This window comes from Ascidiella aspersa, chromosome 2, assembly GCF_963924565.1.
Source record: "Ascidiella aspersa chromosome 2, kaAscAspe10.2, whole genome shotgun sequence".
NCBI classification, from domain to species: domain Eukaryota; kingdom Metazoa; phylum Chordata; class Ascidiacea; order Phlebobranchia; family Ascidiidae; genus Ascidiella; species Ascidiella aspersa.
This window is the reverse complement of record NC_139448.1, coordinates 29,120,891-29,139,161: the sequence shown is the minus strand read 5'-3', so window position 1 is coordinate 29,139,161 and position 18,271 is coordinate 29,120,891. Positions and strand designations below refer to the sequence as shown.

General features: G+C 34.9%; 1 protein-coding gene and 1 long non-coding RNA gene across 2 annotated transcripts; both read left to right on the top strand.

Annotated features, from left to right (window-relative positions):
• Positions 1-4,180: 4,180 nt before the first annotated feature.
• On the top strand, positions 4,181-5,471 carry LOC146164738 (beta-1,3-N-acetylglucosaminyltransferase manic fringe-like). Its single transcript, XM_083380809.1, has 3 exons — positions 4,181-4,224; positions 4,721-4,892; positions 5,325-5,471. The coding sequence occupies exons 1-3, from the start codon at positions 4,208-4,210 to the stop codon at positions 5,469-5,471; spliced, it is 336 nt and encodes a 111-aa protein (XP_083236935.1). The 5' UTR covers positions 4,181-4,207.
• A 10,556-nt stretch (positions 5,472-16,027) lies between these two features.
• On the top strand, positions 16,028-17,768 carry LOC146164737 (uncharacterized). The gene is made up of 3 exons (XR_014494571.1): positions 16,028-16,164; positions 16,741-16,927; positions 17,350-17,768. It is a non-coding gene; the product is annotated as an uncharacterized LOC146164737 (long non-coding RNA).
• The last annotated feature ends 503 nt before the right edge of the window (positions 17,769-18,271 follow it).

Below are 18,271 nucleotides of genomic sequence, written 5' to 3'. Positions count from 1 at the left end.
CCAATACAACAGCTTACCTATCCCCAAACCCCACCCCCAAGTACATCACTAATTTCCCCTAATAACCCGCCATTAACCACAAACAGGGCAAAAAAATACGGTTCCAAAACAGCGGCGACCCAAGGGCGCCATATATACTAGCGCGCCTAAATGTCGACAGCAAAACGGCCGATGCCAGAAGCCCCGATTGCCCTATACCCTCTCCACAGTTTTCGGACTATTTTGGCCATTTAGGCCTGATTCCGATGAACTTCGGCCTTATTCAGAGAGGTTTAGGTATTAGAGGAGTAAGTTCTCGTTGTATCGTAGATGTTACTGTGTATTTGGTTTTATTATGTAGTTGATCTTAATAATACGTTTTGATAGATTTTTCTGCTTTAGATCTTATTGCTTTTTAGGTCCTGTTGTCTGTTCCCAGTTTATCATATTAACGTGCTCAATTTTAACAAACATTATACTTTCGGTCTACTGTAAAAATTCCTTACAACACACTTCTAATTTATTTTTGTAACACAGATTAAATCAGTTTTACAACATTGAAACAAATCAATGCTTTTAAAGAATTTTAAGTGCTTATTGGCCAGATATGGACATGTTATTACGCTGACCTGTATGGGCTTTGCTTTGCTATTACTGTACAAATGCTACGCTATCACTGCGGAAGAGAAATTAAAAAGCAATATTGAACATAGCTACAATGAACTTGAAGTTGAGCCCGCAAATATTTTGCTGAAAGATGTGCTTTTTACTGTTAAAACTAGCAAAAAATTCCATCGGTCAAGTGGAAGACTGGAAATGATTCTCAGCACTTGGTTCAAGCAAGTTTCAAGAGATCAGGTTTGTAATATGTTATGCATATTTTTTTAAAACAGAGTTTTTTTATGCAAACTTTATATGCAGATCTATATTATAACCGATGATTTTGACGAAGAATACCGACTAAAAACCAATGGTCGTATACACAGCACATCTTGCGGAAATACTCACGACAGGTTAAAGACTTGCTTATTAAATTAAGGAACTGACAAACCGGTTTTAGGTAAAATTGAGCTTTAGCTTGATTTAAATATGTCCTTCGAAAAGCAACATGTCGTTAAACATATTTTTTTCACGTTTTGCATTTTAGAGTTGATTTATGCTGCAAAACTGGTGCAGAGTTCGATTTGTTTCTACCAACAAACAAAAAGTAAGTGACTCATTAAATTTGTTTGACGTTGTAAAACAAACAATAAAACTCAAATGTTTAAAAACCCGATTGAAACTGAGTAAAATACATAATATACGATATAAAAAGCAAATTGATCATAAAATTGATAAAAAATATGTTTTTGACATTTTTAGTAGTGTTATTATTACCTTGCTATGTATATGTATTTTACCGAACTTATAAAGGAACTGACAATGCCGGTATAGGCAAACTATACATTCTTTAAAAAAAATATTTAATCCTGGTTTCACTCGGGTTTTAAACTTTGAGTTTTTTCGTTAATATATATCGGTCGGCGGAACAGTGATCGACAAGCAGAAACTTTCTGCCAATGTCTTGGCTTCCATAAAAATAAGCCCTTTTATATGTTTAAACTTAAAAATAAAATAATGAAACGATAAACCCACTGGTCCTAAACCGGGGTTCCGCGGCACCATGAGGTGCCATTTCTTATTCTTAAGGGTGCCGAGAGATATTTGAGAATCTTTAAGAATCTATTTTTTATTTAACTTTTACTATTTTTGTGTACGATTAGAGTTGAATAAACCCAATTGTAACTTACTCCCTTGTATAGATGAGTGAGTGTGTGTTGCTCCGGTTTCGTTTATTGCGACATTATAATGAATTACCTACGGAAAAATCTTATAGGGGTGCCACAATCTATTTATTATCGCTGATGGGTGCCGCTAGCCATAAAAGCCTGAGAAACACTGATATAACCTTTTAGTTTTTTACCGATATGAAAAAATTATTTCGTCACAAAGGTGGTGGTGTCGCTTCGATGACGACAACTACGTGAATCCTCAAAATCTTTTGGAGGAACTTAACAAACATCGCTGGAACGAGCCCATTTACCTTGGCCGTAAAAGTATGGACCATTCAGAGGTAAAAGTGGTAAAATATGTGAGAAGATATAGATGATAACGTCAAAACAAAGTCCATTATTTGTTGCTTAGTTCAAAGAATGAAAGTAATATGTTGTGGTGGATATTTTCGCTCCTTGTATTTAGGTCTCAACAGTTTTATGTTTGGTGATAAAGATTTAAAGAATTTTCATCAATTTTGATTAAGCGGTCAATTTAAAGAAAGGCCTCATTTAAATATTTCATCAGTTTTAAGATTTTGTCTATCAATGTTGAACGGTGTAACTTAAACTCGCACATTTGTTTAAACGTGCAGCTTTCAAATAGTTATTCCTTGATAAAGTTCCGATAATTTTTATTTGTTGGAATGTTGTGCCAAAGATGGTTGATCATCCTTTATATTCAAGACGGCATTTCTATAGTTAGGCCGACCTTCATTTTGTTATCTATAGCGGTAAAATATCTCCTTAACTGAACAAGCTTTTAAACTGGTTGTCCGGCAGACCTCATTGTCCTTTGCCCTTTGGTGGATCCAAGAAGGAAACCGTGAGCCCATGATCTGTATTTTTTACCTAATGAAACAAGCTAAATCTCAAAACTTTCTTATGTATATATCTCTATAATAAGAAAAATATCTCTAGTAATTTTTCGCTTGTTTTCGAAAAGCTTTTCAGCCCAAAGGCGCCCTATACTTGTCATCGCCCCCCTAAAAATCAATATGACAGTTTTGTCAACTTAAACCATGTGAGTTGTATAAAGAAATAAGGCGCTATTTAAATTTGTTATCGGTGTTAAGATTTTGTCTATCAATGTTAAACTTAATATGTTACTTAAACTTGCACATTTTGTTCAAATGTGCTTTTGAGTATTTCGAAGACTTTTATAGGTAAAGTTGTTTTGTCAACCTAAACCCTGTGAGTTTTTTTATCTGTGTTGTCAGATGTTACGTCATTTTAGTGACTGCATCGTCACTAAGTTGCGGCTTGCGTATTGCACCACTTACCTAGGACAGTTGGTTTAAGTTTTTATTAGCGTACATCTTGATTTATATTGTGGTATGCTACTAGATCCTTATGATGCTAAAATATATTTATCACATAACTAAGTCCTGTACTTAGTTTAATATTTAAATCATATTAAGGCGTTTGGTTCGGGGTAAGCGTGAACCTTATTCGTCGTTTATTTTAAAAGTCTGGTATTCAGCCAAAAAAATACTCTTTAAAAAAAATAAACAAATAATATGGTTTCCAAAGGGATTTTTCTCTACTTTTCCATGTGAACGTAGGCCAACCATTTAAAGCAGTTTACTTGGGCCTTGCGCGAATCTTACCATCTTTATGTGGTTTGTATTGCAAAGAACACCTTGTCCAATTTTAAACTTAATTATCAACCCATCGTATGGTGTTCTTAAGGTTACTTCCTCGTTACCCCACGTTTGACGTAACCTTGTGACGTCACGTTTTGATGTATGACCGGCTTAATTTCTCTAGCACGCATAACATTAAATTTCATTTAAAATCTTGTCGAAAGTTTTAAACTAAATTTTAATGAAATTCAAACAGAATGATAATTTAATAAAGCTAATAACAGTTTGACTTGAATAAATATTTATGCAAGTCAATAAAGTTTGGCCCAAAATTAAATATTCTGATCACGATCGTCAATTAAGTTTGGTGACCCCTAAAGTAAACTAAAGCCAACAAAATAGAAAAAAAAATACTTTTGTACTCATCGCCAAACAGGCTTAGCAGAACCTTGTCCACTATCTAAAAGTGGTAATTGTATTAAACATAGCCTATTTATAAAATTACCGGGTAAACTGTATTAACTGGTATATATTAAAGATATTCTGATTTCAGTGTATAGAATGAATATACCATGTCCAACCCCATAGGCCTATACTTCTTTGGGCATATACATTAACCTTAAATTGCTATAGAAACGCTATTTTAAAACTGGACCAGACACCTTAAACTGGCACAGAAATGATTATTGCACGCGGTAGTTGAGATTTTTTGTCCACTTGGTGCTGAATATCCTTCGAACATTTATTATTACGTCACAGTTGAATGGCAATCAATTCAAATTTGTGACCGGTGGCGGGGGAACGTGTGTTACAAGACCTCTGGCGCAAAAGATGATTTCGCATGTTGGGTGAGTTAACTTTTAAGGATTAAAATGCTTGAAAGCCTCCGGCAAGATGAAAACAAAAAACACTAAAGGAAACTAGAAGTAAAAAAGAATCCTATCGGCTAGATAATTTAAGAAGAGTCGATGTTGTACAATTAAGTGCAAGCAAGGCATTTAAACGTTATAGGTATAATGTGAAGTGCTAACACATTGCAAAAAGAAATAATGTCACAAACATAAAATTAGTTTGATGTGTTTGCTATTTATCTGTGTTCATAATTACATGATTTTTGATATCGCTGTATGTCAAGCTCTGTGGCCCACTGAAAACAGCGCCATGGCCCACTTTGAAAACCTCTGGTATAAATAGAATGTCATATTTAAATTAAACTTTTCGTTTCAGTAATATTTGCCATTGTGTTATAAAGCCTCTTTATGTTTGATTTTTAACGTGATATATATTATCATTTTAATTTTCAACGTAAGAAAGGGTTTGTTGGATCGCCAACTTCTTTTTTAGAAATGGGAAATTCACTGAAGCTTGTCGAGAGAATATAATGGGTGAAGACGCCAATCTTGGATATATAATTACATGCAAGCTTAAGAATCCCGTTGTAGAGTCACTTCGGTTTTACCACCCGTTTAAAAACCTAAACTTGGGCACAATGAACATTTCTACCTGGATGAATGCGGTAAGTCTGAAATGTGCTAAACCTAAACATTGCGGGTATAGCGTTGATATTTGAAGAACTTGAATTTCTTGTTTAGAAGTCTTAACATTTCGTAACTTGATTCTAAAAACTTAACTGCTGTATTTCGTCGAAATAGTCTGTATTTTGAAGCGAGGCCAAGCTTCTGGGTTTTATGGAAAACAATTTTTACATTTTAAATATACTCAATAGGTCCAGTAGTCCACCTTCCTTCAGTTTGGTGGTCTTCTTTTCCTTTTTTAAAATCTTGGACCATTCTTTATATAATACCTACCCACCCAATATTTAGAAAATTTTGGATTATAAATTTCGGTGTTTTCTTCTCTATTTTTTGTTTGGCTTAAAAATAGATTTTGTTAACCCTCATTTTTTGCTTAGCCAAGTCTATAACGCACACCTTCGTTTTTGATACAGGCGGTTATTTGCTACCTCGGTAAAGGCAAGCTTGACATTCCACCGTCCATCAACACTTTTAGCTTGGAGAAAGATCCAACAAGATTTATCTCTGTTTACTGCTGGCAGCATTCTGGCGATCCAATGTGCGCTGCTTTGAGAGAATGATCAGGGAACCTGGTTGCTTATCATATGACAACGCTTTAAAAAACATGGCAATTTGATCTGAAAATCGAGTAAATATCTTTTTATCCTACCGACTCTTTGCGATCATAGCATAACAAAGCAGGCAATAAAAAAATTTGATTAACAATATAATAAAAAGTAAAAATAGCTAGGTTTCCAAGACCACAGGAATAACGTCGTTTGAATATTCAGAATTTATTAATTAGGAATTGTCGGGTTCCTATAGTTTTATTTTTTATAATCTTCAAAGCGCCACCAGAAGTTTCGACTTAAGTCTTTGCGGAAGCCAGGTTTGAGGAAAAAATATTGAAAACAACTGACTTGAGCGTAGAAGGCAAGCTCTAAATTCATTTTTTATCACCGCTTTTCTACCACCATTTGAAAAGTAAAATGTTTAGGTTAATGCAAATTTACACTTCAGGAAAACTTTTAATAAAATCCGTTGTAAATTCACAGTTTATATTTGTTTAGCGTGTTGCTGATAAAACTGAACGTGAGAAATAGGAATTTCCTTCAACAGCTAAACGGAGCATATAGCCAATATCAAGTGATATTGCAACTGCTTGTCTTGGGGCGTTTTTGGTATTGATATTTTGTTATTGGTTCGTTTTGACTTTTGTGAATACAGTAGTTAAATTGCAGAATTACCTTGATCAGGTGATTGGTCGTGTTGGCAACTTTTCGGTCCAGTTGTCATTCGTCGAAGTTTTACTTGCTCGTACCGAGGTTCCTGGTTAACATACGCTTCTTCTTCTGCCATTATCAAGATTGAAACATAGCAGAGATGATTAGCACTAGAAATATCACAAGTGGTTGAAGGAGAGCAATGTCCGCGTAAAATATTTTTCATAAAATAGGTAGGTGTTTCTACTGTGGGTGTATTCATACGTCACGTTTGTTGTTGTATATACGAAGCACATACGACCGTGGCTGAAATAGTATAATTGTAATCATTTAATCGGCATAATACGTCAATTGCAGTCTTGGGATTTTAGGAAAATCAATCAGCGTCGTTCATCCATTATGTCACAGTTGGGCGCACAAACGCTTGACGTCTATACCGCAGCTGCAGTCTGGGGGAGTTTCTACTGCTCTGTTGTGAAATGATCTTTGGTTGGCTGCATTATCTTGAAACAGATGCCTGGCCGCCCCGAACAGACACCGCGTATCGCAATATAATTTCTATTTATTGTCGTGTACAAACTTAAGTGATGTGGTTCTAGTGACCCCCAATGCAGACAGGGAAACGAAAATACGTAACGAATAGTGAAACATACTAAATTTGTGAACTATGTCGCCAGATTTGACCATGAGTCAAAAACGCCTGAAAATTTTCTTGAAGGTAAAGCTTTCAGGCGGCAAGTGCGGTTTGTCATTGTCTTTGGGAATGGGATTTTTGTTTTAAAGCGCCAAAAATAAAAATTAATCAATGAATAAAATATTTTGATTGCAAAACGATTCTAAAATTAATTTTGCATAATCTTTAACAAACTAACGTACAATAAAATGAAACCCTGGCAACTACCCCTTTCGCATCTTAGACATAAGAAGGCTGGGCCCTTTAATTGGGGGGTAAAAAACCTAAAATATTGTGACGTCATCGTTTTAGCTCTCTGTAGTTATCGAACATATTTTACCGACGCAAATTTTAATGCGAAATCTGGTGGCAATATACACCTCTCTATTTGCACCTGTTTCGCATGTTACTCCAATCCAACATATCAACACCAGGCCTACACAATTTTAAGTTGTGTAGGCGTGGTGTTGATATGTTGGATTGGAGTAACATACGAAACAGGTGCAAATAGCAAATATTCTACAAATCCGAATTTTTTAAATATTCTTCAAATTGTATTTCATTTATTGTCGCGGTAATACACAAAGAGGTAAGGCCGTGAATAAACTTTCACCCACCGTACAATTAACGCAGGGAAGCAGTGCGAGTAAGTATGTTCACAGAATATCGGCGACATCGGACGACCAATTAGTTTGCGATAAGCTTCGCCTAATAATCAAGTGTAAATAGGGTGTTATTGGGCAAGCGAACATCTAGTTCTACTTGGTCTACAATACAAAATCTACATCAGTTTTCGACTAGTTTCTAAATAGGATTGACACTTACTGTGCTGTACAACAGCAAGTCGTCGCGATAGAATTAGAACGATGCTACTTACAGCTAAAGGGAAGTCAAGACACTGCCGACTTTTTATTAAGAACACACTAAAAAAGGTTGGCATTTCAGCGTTCCGGTGACCTACTCTGTTCGTCACGCTTAACTCACCAGGCGACTAGTAGGTAGGTCGTTTTGAGATAACTTGATATCTTTTATAAGCTGTTTTCTGACTTTAAATATGCTTTTTGGGTACAGAAATTAAAAGATGTCAGAGCAAACGTCGGCCCAGATCTAGATAAGTTTCAGTTTATCGGGGTTTCGTAAAAGTAAAAGAGAGCTGCTGCGAAAAATTATAAAGTTGTTGTGTCTAAGTCTAAACTGGGAGCAGAAAGCGGCGGTTTGAATAGCCTATTTGAAGGCGTTTATGATTGGTTGTTGCCGACTTAATAAACTAAACTAAACAAAGCGCGAGACAGGCAGAAGACCATTGTTTTTAAACACTATTTATTTGTTTTCTACGTTCTTTTTGGCGCACATTTTGTCACATTTGTTATTGAGAAATTACCAATGGTAAACGAGCATGTTGTGACACAAACAGTCGACTTGTTTTTTAACAGCATGGGATCATCTCTCCAAGTTTCTTGTAGAATACCAGAATTAAAAATAGTATATTTATAGTGTTTTAAGTTAATCACGAGATGATTGTAGGAGACGATTATTAGTTTTTTTACTACGTTCGGGTTGCTGAGTAAAAGTTAATAAGGTCTTAAATTGAACGCCTGCGTTCGAATGTTTAAAATCGCTAGAGTTTTTTTTGCGACAAAACTCAAAGAAATACTCATCCTAACCCAAAACCTTGGTGAAACCTTATTGCTACCTCTAATCTGGCCTCAAGCCTCAACAAAACCTATTCACTAACCCAACACAGACAAAGGAATTTCAAAATGCGATTATAAGTATTATTTATAAGTGTAATATGTATTACTTATAAAGGTTAAAAATATTATACATTATCCATTGCCCCCAGTGGCGTATCCAGGGGGGCGGGAGTTCTTACCCCCTTTTTGTAAGTGATATTATCGTTTTTTGTTCGTTTTTGTCATGGCTTAACAAACTGTTCGAAGCGGCTTTTTCAGTAATTTGGTCACGCGTCTTAATCTAATGCGAAACCAAAATCGAGCGCAAAACGCCGTTTTTCATCTTTTGTTTGGTCGACCGTAAACGCTGGAAGTTTTTCTCTTTTGTTATTTGTTTAAGTTAACTGATTGGCAAGTGTGTATTCGACAATTGACAACGCTAAGTCAAACCTTCTTTTTTTTCTCGCTAAAAAACGTCGAGTTATACGCAGTGTCGCAGTATGTTCCTCGCTATTCGGTCTCTGCGCTAATATCCGATGTTGGTGTAACATCGACATTTGTTTAACTGAAGCAGATTCTTAAAAGGAGGTATAATGGTGACTGTCGTGCGCGTTTCAAAGTCTCCATTTTTAAGTAATGATGGTTAACGCAAAATTATGCTCTTTAGCATACTCTAAGACCACGTGCTAAGTGTGTGCAATGGACACACCTTATTTCTCCTCATCCGCAGCTTGTAATTTAGCTGCACATAGCTCGGCGCAGATGTTGCGCTAATCTAATAACACCCGAATAAACATTCTTTGTTTAGTATTGCAGGTGGCGAAAGACGTGCTTGTAATTTAGCGCTCGTTCCGTTCATGGAACTTGAAATTTGCGCTGCTGTTAGTCGAATTATGTGTGATTCTACCACAATTAATCACATATACTTCACGGTCTTGGTTTGTTTTTTTGCCTGAAGTTAACGATTGTACACCGTGATTTTGCAGCTGGCGCCTGACAGGATTGTCGATGACGCACGTGGTCGCTTTTGCTGGACGTATTTGGCTGTTTCTGATTAGTTTTTTTCTCACGTCTTGCTATCACCATTCTATGACGTCATACTGTCACTGTTTTATGACGACATTATTCATTAACGTCAGACGAAAAATAGGGGAATTCCCTAAGTTAAAATTCAGAACTTATAACTTTGTAAAAGTCAAAAGTGAAGTGTGCTACAGCACCAAGATTGTTTCAGTGAGAAAAATGATGAGTTGGTTTAGACCAGGGGTTGGCAACCTTTTTCTAGTCGCGGGCTAACACCTAACTCAGAAAGGTCTTTGTGGGCCGCACAAAATGTTAACTGAGAATTGTGTTATTAAAATGTTAGAACAACTTTTAATCAGGCGGACCTCGGATCTTTGTTTTCACTTAAAAGCGTGTTTAATTACATTTAAGGAGGCAGTAAAGTGTTGGCACAAAGTGCGATAAAAGGCGTTTATTTGGTTTAAAATTCGAGCCCAACCGTCGTCATCCATACTATTATTGAAAAGTGTAATAAAACTACTTTGAAGAAACGCGATAACTTTAATAGTCAATCTTGTTCAGTTTTTGTTAACCTTTCTAAATGAGGGCGCACGTGACGAGCGAAGCGAGCGCGTTTTTTGAGTATACCAGCATTTCTTTTGAATTTCCTGAAAAAAATGTTAAAAAATATATGACCAATATTTTTGAATACGTTTTCCGTTAACGGCAACGAAGCGCCGATCAAGTTCAAAAGACAGCATCTAAAAAGTAAACAAGTTGGACGTAGAAAGATCATTCGCGCAAAGCGCGAAAAATTTTCGCACTTACGTATAATTAAAATAGTCAAAAAGTAAGTATTTTATTTTTTCAAGACTACATTAGAAGATCCGCACAAAACGTTGAAAAGATCCGGAACCGGATCACGATCCGCCATTTGAACATGACCGCTATAGACAATGTCGTACAACTTTTTGCCTATTCTAATCACGTAAAATAAATTTAGCCCCAATAGTTCGATCAACAGGCGAATTTTTTTTCAGTTTCAATTCGTTTCTGAATTATGTTTTTTTTGGCCTTAAAACTTAATAAACGAGTTTTCTCGTCGCCGAAATATTTTGACGCCAACTCCAACGGATTTAGACTAAAATTGAGAACCAGATCAAACGATAACCAAAGGTTTTTTTTTTTTATGACGTCCTGATATAACGTTACTTTTTGACGTCACCTCTAAATTTTTCATGCAAATAAATTTTTTGTTATATTTGTTGGTGTAAGAGGAAACTTAATAAAAGTACCATTGCGTACGGCAGCGTTTGACTATGTGGCTCATCCGCTTTCGCAATAGATATTATGAAGTGAATGATATTAACGCATTACTTTAAATGCTACGCGTTCAAGCAGCACATTTTTAATTAAAATTTTAATCATAAAGAAGTTTTTGCAACGCGCGCCTAATTCATTTTTTTAATACAGAAAATGATAATGCTTGTAAAGAATCTAAGGTCTTTGTTCGCCAGCTATAGACATGTTTGTGCGACGACCTGCATGGCTTGTACGTTGCTCTTACTGTACTTTTGCTACTACTTCACGGTGGAAAATAAGTTTAACATTAACATTGAACCTACTTACGATGAACTTGAACTTGACCCCGCACGTACGGTGTTGAATGATGTGCTTTTTACCGTTAAAACTTGCAAAAAATACCACCGTTCAATTGGAAGACTGGAAATGGTTCTCAGCACTTGGTTCAAGCAAGTTTCAAGAGACCAGGTTTGTGATAGGTAATGCATGTTTTGTTGTTACTGGATAAGAATGTTCCGCAAAATTTATTATGCTGGGAATTGTACAGACTATTTTTTGCAAACTTTATATGCAGATATATTTTTTAACGGATGATTTTGATGAAGAATACCGATTGAAAACCCATGGTCATATGCACAGCACATCTTGCGGAAATTCTCACGATAGGTTAAATACTTTAAATTTTCCAAGGGATTTTACAAATCGTTTTTAAAACTATTAAAATTTAGCCGAAGTTATTTCAAAAATACACTTCGAGAAACAACTGTCGTTCAAATCTTATTACCGTTTTGATGTTTTGTTGTTTAGAGTTGATTTGTGCTGCAAAACTGGTGCTGAGTTTGACTTGTTTCTTTCCACAAACAAAAAGTAAGTCACTCTTCAGTTTAGTTCGTCATTTTCACAACGAGTCTTTTTTTTACTTTTATAAATAAAATGAAAAAGTATCCAAAATTTATTCAACAAATAACTTGTCTTTTTATGACGGTAATAAAAAAAATTCGTCATAAAGGTGGTGGTGTCGCTTCGATGACGACAATTATGTAAACCCCCAAATACTCTTGGAGGAACTGAACAAACATCGTTGGAACGAGTCCGTTTACCTCGGTCGTAAAAGTATGGACCATTGGGAGGTAATAATTGGTCTACAAATGTGATGACGTAAAATCTACAGGTGATGAGTTAGAACGAACTTCTTAATTTGTATAATTTGATACAATGCTTTAAAACAATGTTTTCCAACCAGGGACCAAGGGGTCCGTGAGAAGGTCCCAGGGGGCCGCTAGTGCACTGAAAACTGTCCAAACTTTTTAAGTGTGTGGTAATAACTTGTTGAGACTTAAATAAAATAGAGCGGCGAAATGTATTAACTATTTGAATACATATTGTGAATTTGTTTATATTTTTACTGATTGCTACGTCAAAAAATTCAGAGATTGAGATTACTTATTATATTGAACGATCGTCCCACACCCTATCCTTACAGTTTCCAGCGGCGTTATTTTGGCAATTTAGGCCTTATTCCGATGAATTTAGGATTTATTCCGACAGGTTTACGTCCTATTCAGACGATTACGTTTTTATTCTGTCGTGGATATTACTGCGTATTTCGTTTATTATGTCGTCAGTCTTACTACAATGAAGTTATAGATTTTTGTGCTTTAGCTAATGTTGCTGTTAGGTCTAATTATGAGTTCCTCCGGGAAACATTTCTCGTTGATGAGAATCAAAAAGTTTGTGACCATTTTTTGCATGTAAAACGAATTTCTTTATAGAATATCCACATTTCCCTTTTAAAGGTTTAATTTGGTACCTTGAGTATTACATTTGGGTATAGCTTTAAGCGTGAAGTATAGATTCAAAAACATTTTCTAATTGACTTTAACCGCGACAAAATATCCTTTTAAAGAAGACCTTGTTTATTCAACTTTTACACATTGAATTTAGTGTAAACGTTGAAAAACGGAAATCGCAAGGACGATCAACATGAAATGCGTGCGGCTTCATCGCAAACACAACCTTTTTGATATGGTTAGATGTAAGATTTGGCATGGTTAGATGTAAGATTTGGTATGGTTAGAGGATTTGGTATGGTTAGATGTAAGATTTGGTATGGTTAGATGTAAGATTTGGTATGGTAAGATGTAAGATTTGGTATGGTTAGATGTAAGATTTGGTATGGTTAGATGTAAGATTTGGTATGGTTAGATGTAAGATTTGGTATGGTTAGATGTAAGATTTGGTATGGTTAGATGTAAGATTTGGTATGGTTAGATGTAAGATTTGGTATGGTAAGATGTAAGATTTGGTATGGTTAGATGTAAGATTTGGTATGGTTAGATGTAAGATTTGGTATGGTTAGATGTAAGATTTGGTATGGTTAGATGTAAGATTTGGTATGGTTAGATGTAGGATTTGGTATGGTTAGATGCAAGATTTGGTATGGTTATGTAAGATTGTGTATGGTTAGATGTAAGATTTGTTATGGTAAGATGTAAGATTTGTTAAGGTTAGATGTAAGATTTGGTATGGATAGATGTAAGATTTGGTATGTTAAGATTTGGTATGGTTATGTAAGATTTGGTATGGTTAGATGTAAGATTTGGTATGGTTAGATGTAAGATTTGGTATGGTTAGATGTAGGATTTGGTATGGTTATGTAAGATTGTGTATGGTTAGATTTAAGATTTGGTATGTTTAGATGTAAGATTTGGTATGGTTAGATGTAAGATTTAGTATGGTTAGATGTAAGATTTGGTATGGTTAGATGTAAGATTTAGTATGGTTAGATGTAAGAATTGGTATGGTTAGATGTAAGATTTGGTATGGTTAGATGTAGGATTTGGTATGGTTAGATGTAAGATTTGGTATGGTAAGTTGTGAGATTTGGTATGGTTAGATGTAAGATTTGGTATGTTTAGATGTAAGATTTGGTATGGTTAGATGTAAGATTTAGTATGGTTCGATGTAAGATTTGGTATGGTTAGATGTAAGATTTAGTATGGTTAGATGTAAGAATTGGTATGGTTAGATGTAAGATTTGGTATGGTTAGATGTAGGATTTGGTATGGTTAGATGTAAGATTTGGTATGGTAAGATGTGAGATTTGGTATGGTTAGATGTAGGATTTGGTATGGTTAGATGTAAGATTTAGTATGGTAAGATGTAAGATTTGGTATGGTAAGATGTAAGATTTGGTATGTTTAGATGTAAGATTTGGTATGGTTAGATGTAAGATTTAGTATGGTTAGATGTAAGATTTGGTATGGTTAGATGTAAGATTTGGTATGTTTAGATGTAAGATTTGGTATGGTTAGATGTAAGATTTGGTATGGTTAGATGTAGGATTTCGTATGGTTAGATGTAAGATTTGGTATGGTAAGATGTGAGATTTGGTATGGTTAGATGTAGGATTTGGTATGGTTAGATGTAAGATTTGGTATGGTTAGATGTGAGATTTGGTATGTTTAGATGTAAGATTTGGTATGGTTAGATGTAAGATTTAGTATGGTTAGATGTAAGATTTGGTATGGTAAGATGTAAGATTTGGTATGTTTAGATGTAAGATTTGGTATGGTTAGATGTAAGAATTGGTATGGTTAGATGTAAGATTTGGTATGGTTAGATGTAGGATTTGGTATGGTTAGATGTAAGATTTGGTATGGTTAGATGTGAGATTTGGTATGGTAAGATGTGAGATTTGGTATGGTTAGATGTAGGATTTGGTATGGTTAGATGTAAGATTTGGTATGGTAAGATGTAAGATTTGGTATGGTAAGATGTAAGATTTGGTATGGTTAGATGCAAGATTTGGTATGGTAAGAAGTAAGATTGAGTATGGTTAGATGTAAGATTTGGTATGGTAAGATGTAAGATTTGGTATGGTAAGATGCAAGATTTGGTATGGTAAGATGTAAGATTTGGTATGGTAAGATGTAAGATTTGGTATGGTTAGATGTAAGATTTGGTATGGTAAGATGTAAGATTTGGTATGGTTAGATGCAAGATTTGGTATGGTAAGATGTAAGATTTGGTATGGTTAGATGCAAGATTTAGTATGGTTATGTAAGATTGTGTATGGTAAGATGTAAGATTTGTTAAGGTTAGATGTAAGATTTGGTATGGTTAGATGTAAGATTTGGTATGGTAAGATTTGGTATGGTTATGTAAGATTGTGTATGGTTAGATGTAAGATTTGGTATGGTTAGATGTAAGATTTGGTATGGTTAGATGTAAGATTTAGTATGGTTAGATGTAAGATTTGGTATGGTTAGATGTAAGATTTAATATGGTTAGATGTAAGATTTGGTATGGTTAGATGTAAGATTTGGTATGGTTAGATGTAAGATTTGGTATGGTTAGATGTAAGATTTGGTATGGTAACATGTGAGATTTGGTATGGTTAGATGTAGGATTTGGTATGGTTAGATGTAAGATTTGGTATGGTTAGATGTAAGATTTGGTATGGTTAGATGTAAGATTTGGTATGGTTAGATGTAAGATTTGGTATGGTAAGATGTAAGATTTGGTATGGTTAGATGTAAGATTTGGTATGGTTAGATGTAAGATTTAGTATGGTAAGATGTAAGATTTGGTATGGTTAGACGTAAAATTTAGTATGGTTAGATGTAAGATGTGGTATGGTTTGATGTAAGATTTGGTATGGTTAGATGTAGGATTTGGTATGGTTAGATGTAAGATTTGGTATGGTAAGATGTGAGATGTGGTATGGTTAGATGTAGGATTTGGTATGGTTAGATGTAAGATTTGGTATGGTTAGATGTAAGATTTGGTATGGTTAGATGTAAGATTTGGTATGTTAAGATGTAAGATTTGGTATGGTTAGATGTAAGATTTGGTATGGTTAGATGTAAGATTTGGTATGGTTAGATGTAAGATTTGGTATGGTTAGATGTAAGATTTGGTATGGTTAGATGTAGGATTTGGTATGGTTAGATGCAAGACTTGGTATGGTTATGTAAGATTTAGTATGGTTAGATGTAAGATTTGGTATGGTAAGAACGAATTCAGATAAATCCCTGGAACATTCGATTTGCCTGCTTATTTAAACGAATCGAACTATTTGTAAAAAAAGAAAAAAATTCGAAAAATTACAAAGTAATGATTGTTAAATCAGGCAGGTTAATAACCATACACGCGATGCATATATTTTTTTATATTATGGAGTTCTTGCATAATTTATCAAATGGAAAAAGCACGCTGCTCTCTTTTCTTTAGAAATGGGAAATTCACCGACGCTTGTCGAGAGAATGGGATGGGTGAAGATGCCAATCTTGGTTATATAATCACATATAAACTTAAGGTTCCACTTGTTGAGTCTCATCGGTTTTATCATCCGTTTAAAAACCTGAGCTTACTGAGCGCATCTACCTGGATGAACGCGGTGAGTTCAAAACAGCCTAAAATTAAACATCTGCGTATTTCAGGGTTTCTAGTTATTACGTAATAACATTCCGTCTTATTGTTAAATGTCGAAAACATTACTATAAATTCTCACTGTGACTTCTCACTATGATGAAAATGAATAAAGAATTATTCGAAACGTTTAAAATGATACCTATACTTCTGTATGGGCTTTGATATTCTTATTATACGTATTACTAAAAAGGAAACTGCTGTGTTTGGTCAAACTTATTCTAACTGTCTGTTTTTTTCAAATTTTATTTTGTTTACACTTTTTCACTTTTTTGGAATAACATGGTATATTTTAATTTTAAGGACACATCCAGTAAGTCCACCTTCCTCTATGTGGTGACACCCCATCTCCTTCTTAACTCCGCTTGTTTAACGTTTTCACAACCTTAAAATATTATCTTTAAATCCTGTATACCCCCCATTTTTACAAATACTTTTAAATTACAATTTTGGTATCATTCTGCCAATCTTTTGTTTTAAATTAAATTTTAAAATCGTTGTTGTGCTCAATAAAGGTGATAATGCAAACCTTTCTCTCATGTAGGCGGTTATTTGCTACGGGGGTAAGAGCAAGCTGAACATTCCGCCGTCAATCAACACTTTTAGCTTGAAGAATGATCCGAGCAGATTTATCTCTGTTTACTGCTGGCAACACTCTAACGATCCAATGTGTGCGTCTTTGAGGGAATGATCATTAGGTCTGACTGTTTCTTAGCTTTAATAGAAACCTGGTAAGCTTGCTCAGGAAATAAAAAATATACCGTATATATATCCGTATATATATATATATATATACAATATACATATTGTAACCACAACCCTACTAACTGTTGAGTTTGTAACATAACTAGAGCTGCAATGAAGTTAGAGCCTGTAATTAAGGTTAGGAGCCGATACCCGATGTCAGGTCGTGGTATAGGGACCTATATGGAGTGGCATGGATTGCACAGCAATGTGTTCTATACCCATTCACATAAGTTAAATTTGGCTGGATATAGAGAAGCCCGTTAATAGAGTTCTGTGCAATCCATTCCACTCCCTGTAGGTCCCGTTAATAGATACTACTCAACGCCCGTTAATAGATACTACTCATCCACCCAATAAATTAGTAACCATCACGTGTTATTCCATTATTACGAATTATAATGTGCAGCTTTTCCGAACTTGCTACTGCCAACGCGAGTGTCTCGAGTCACGTGTCCGGCTACAAATTATCCGACTCCGTCGACTCCGGTGGCCTGCGTCTACAACTGAACCTTAGTTGTTCTATTTTTACCACCCTGTGACTTTCTGCCTAATAATACTGCAGTTGTATTTGTTGAATATTGCGTGTCTGTAATTTCGCGGTTGCTGCTTTCATATAGATAGTTACAAAAATCACAATTTGAGCTGTAACGTTTGGTTGTATGACGCTTTTGTCAAATCTTTTTAATCAAATCTTGAAGTCCGATCCAAAGATATTTAGATTTCCCAGTTTCTGGTGAACTTTGGAGCCAGATGCAGTGAAACAAATTAAACGCGAGAGCGATGTATTCTTTTAAGCTTCCGGTTGACACTAATCTAAAAACAAAATCTACTACGACATTTACTGTGCTATATCAAATTGATTTTGGCAGAACAATCAGTAAATGGAATGATTTTTTGAACTAAATCGTGCGTTAAAATAAAAAAATTTGTATTGAATATAGGCAAGGACAAAAATTAATCATCAAAGTATATATAAAACCTATATTTCCTAGTCTACAAACAAAGCAAAAAATAAAAACATAACTTACGGTTTTCTGAAATAGTGTTCTGCAATCAATAAATCTAGGTAAAACAACCCAAAATCTCTTGTCAAGTTAAAAAACAAATAATCGACACCGCCACTATATTTATATGGTATTCTTACTTTTAACAATATGTTCCAGAGAAACCATGAATTGATTAAAATTGTTACAAGGGTTAAGCCTCACTTTAAATCGTAAACAATGTGTTAAGTGATAACACTAAGAAAACCTACAATCGTCGATGCCACTTGCTCCATAATAAACGTATAGGAAGCTTATAGAAAACATGACCTTATTTATCTTAAG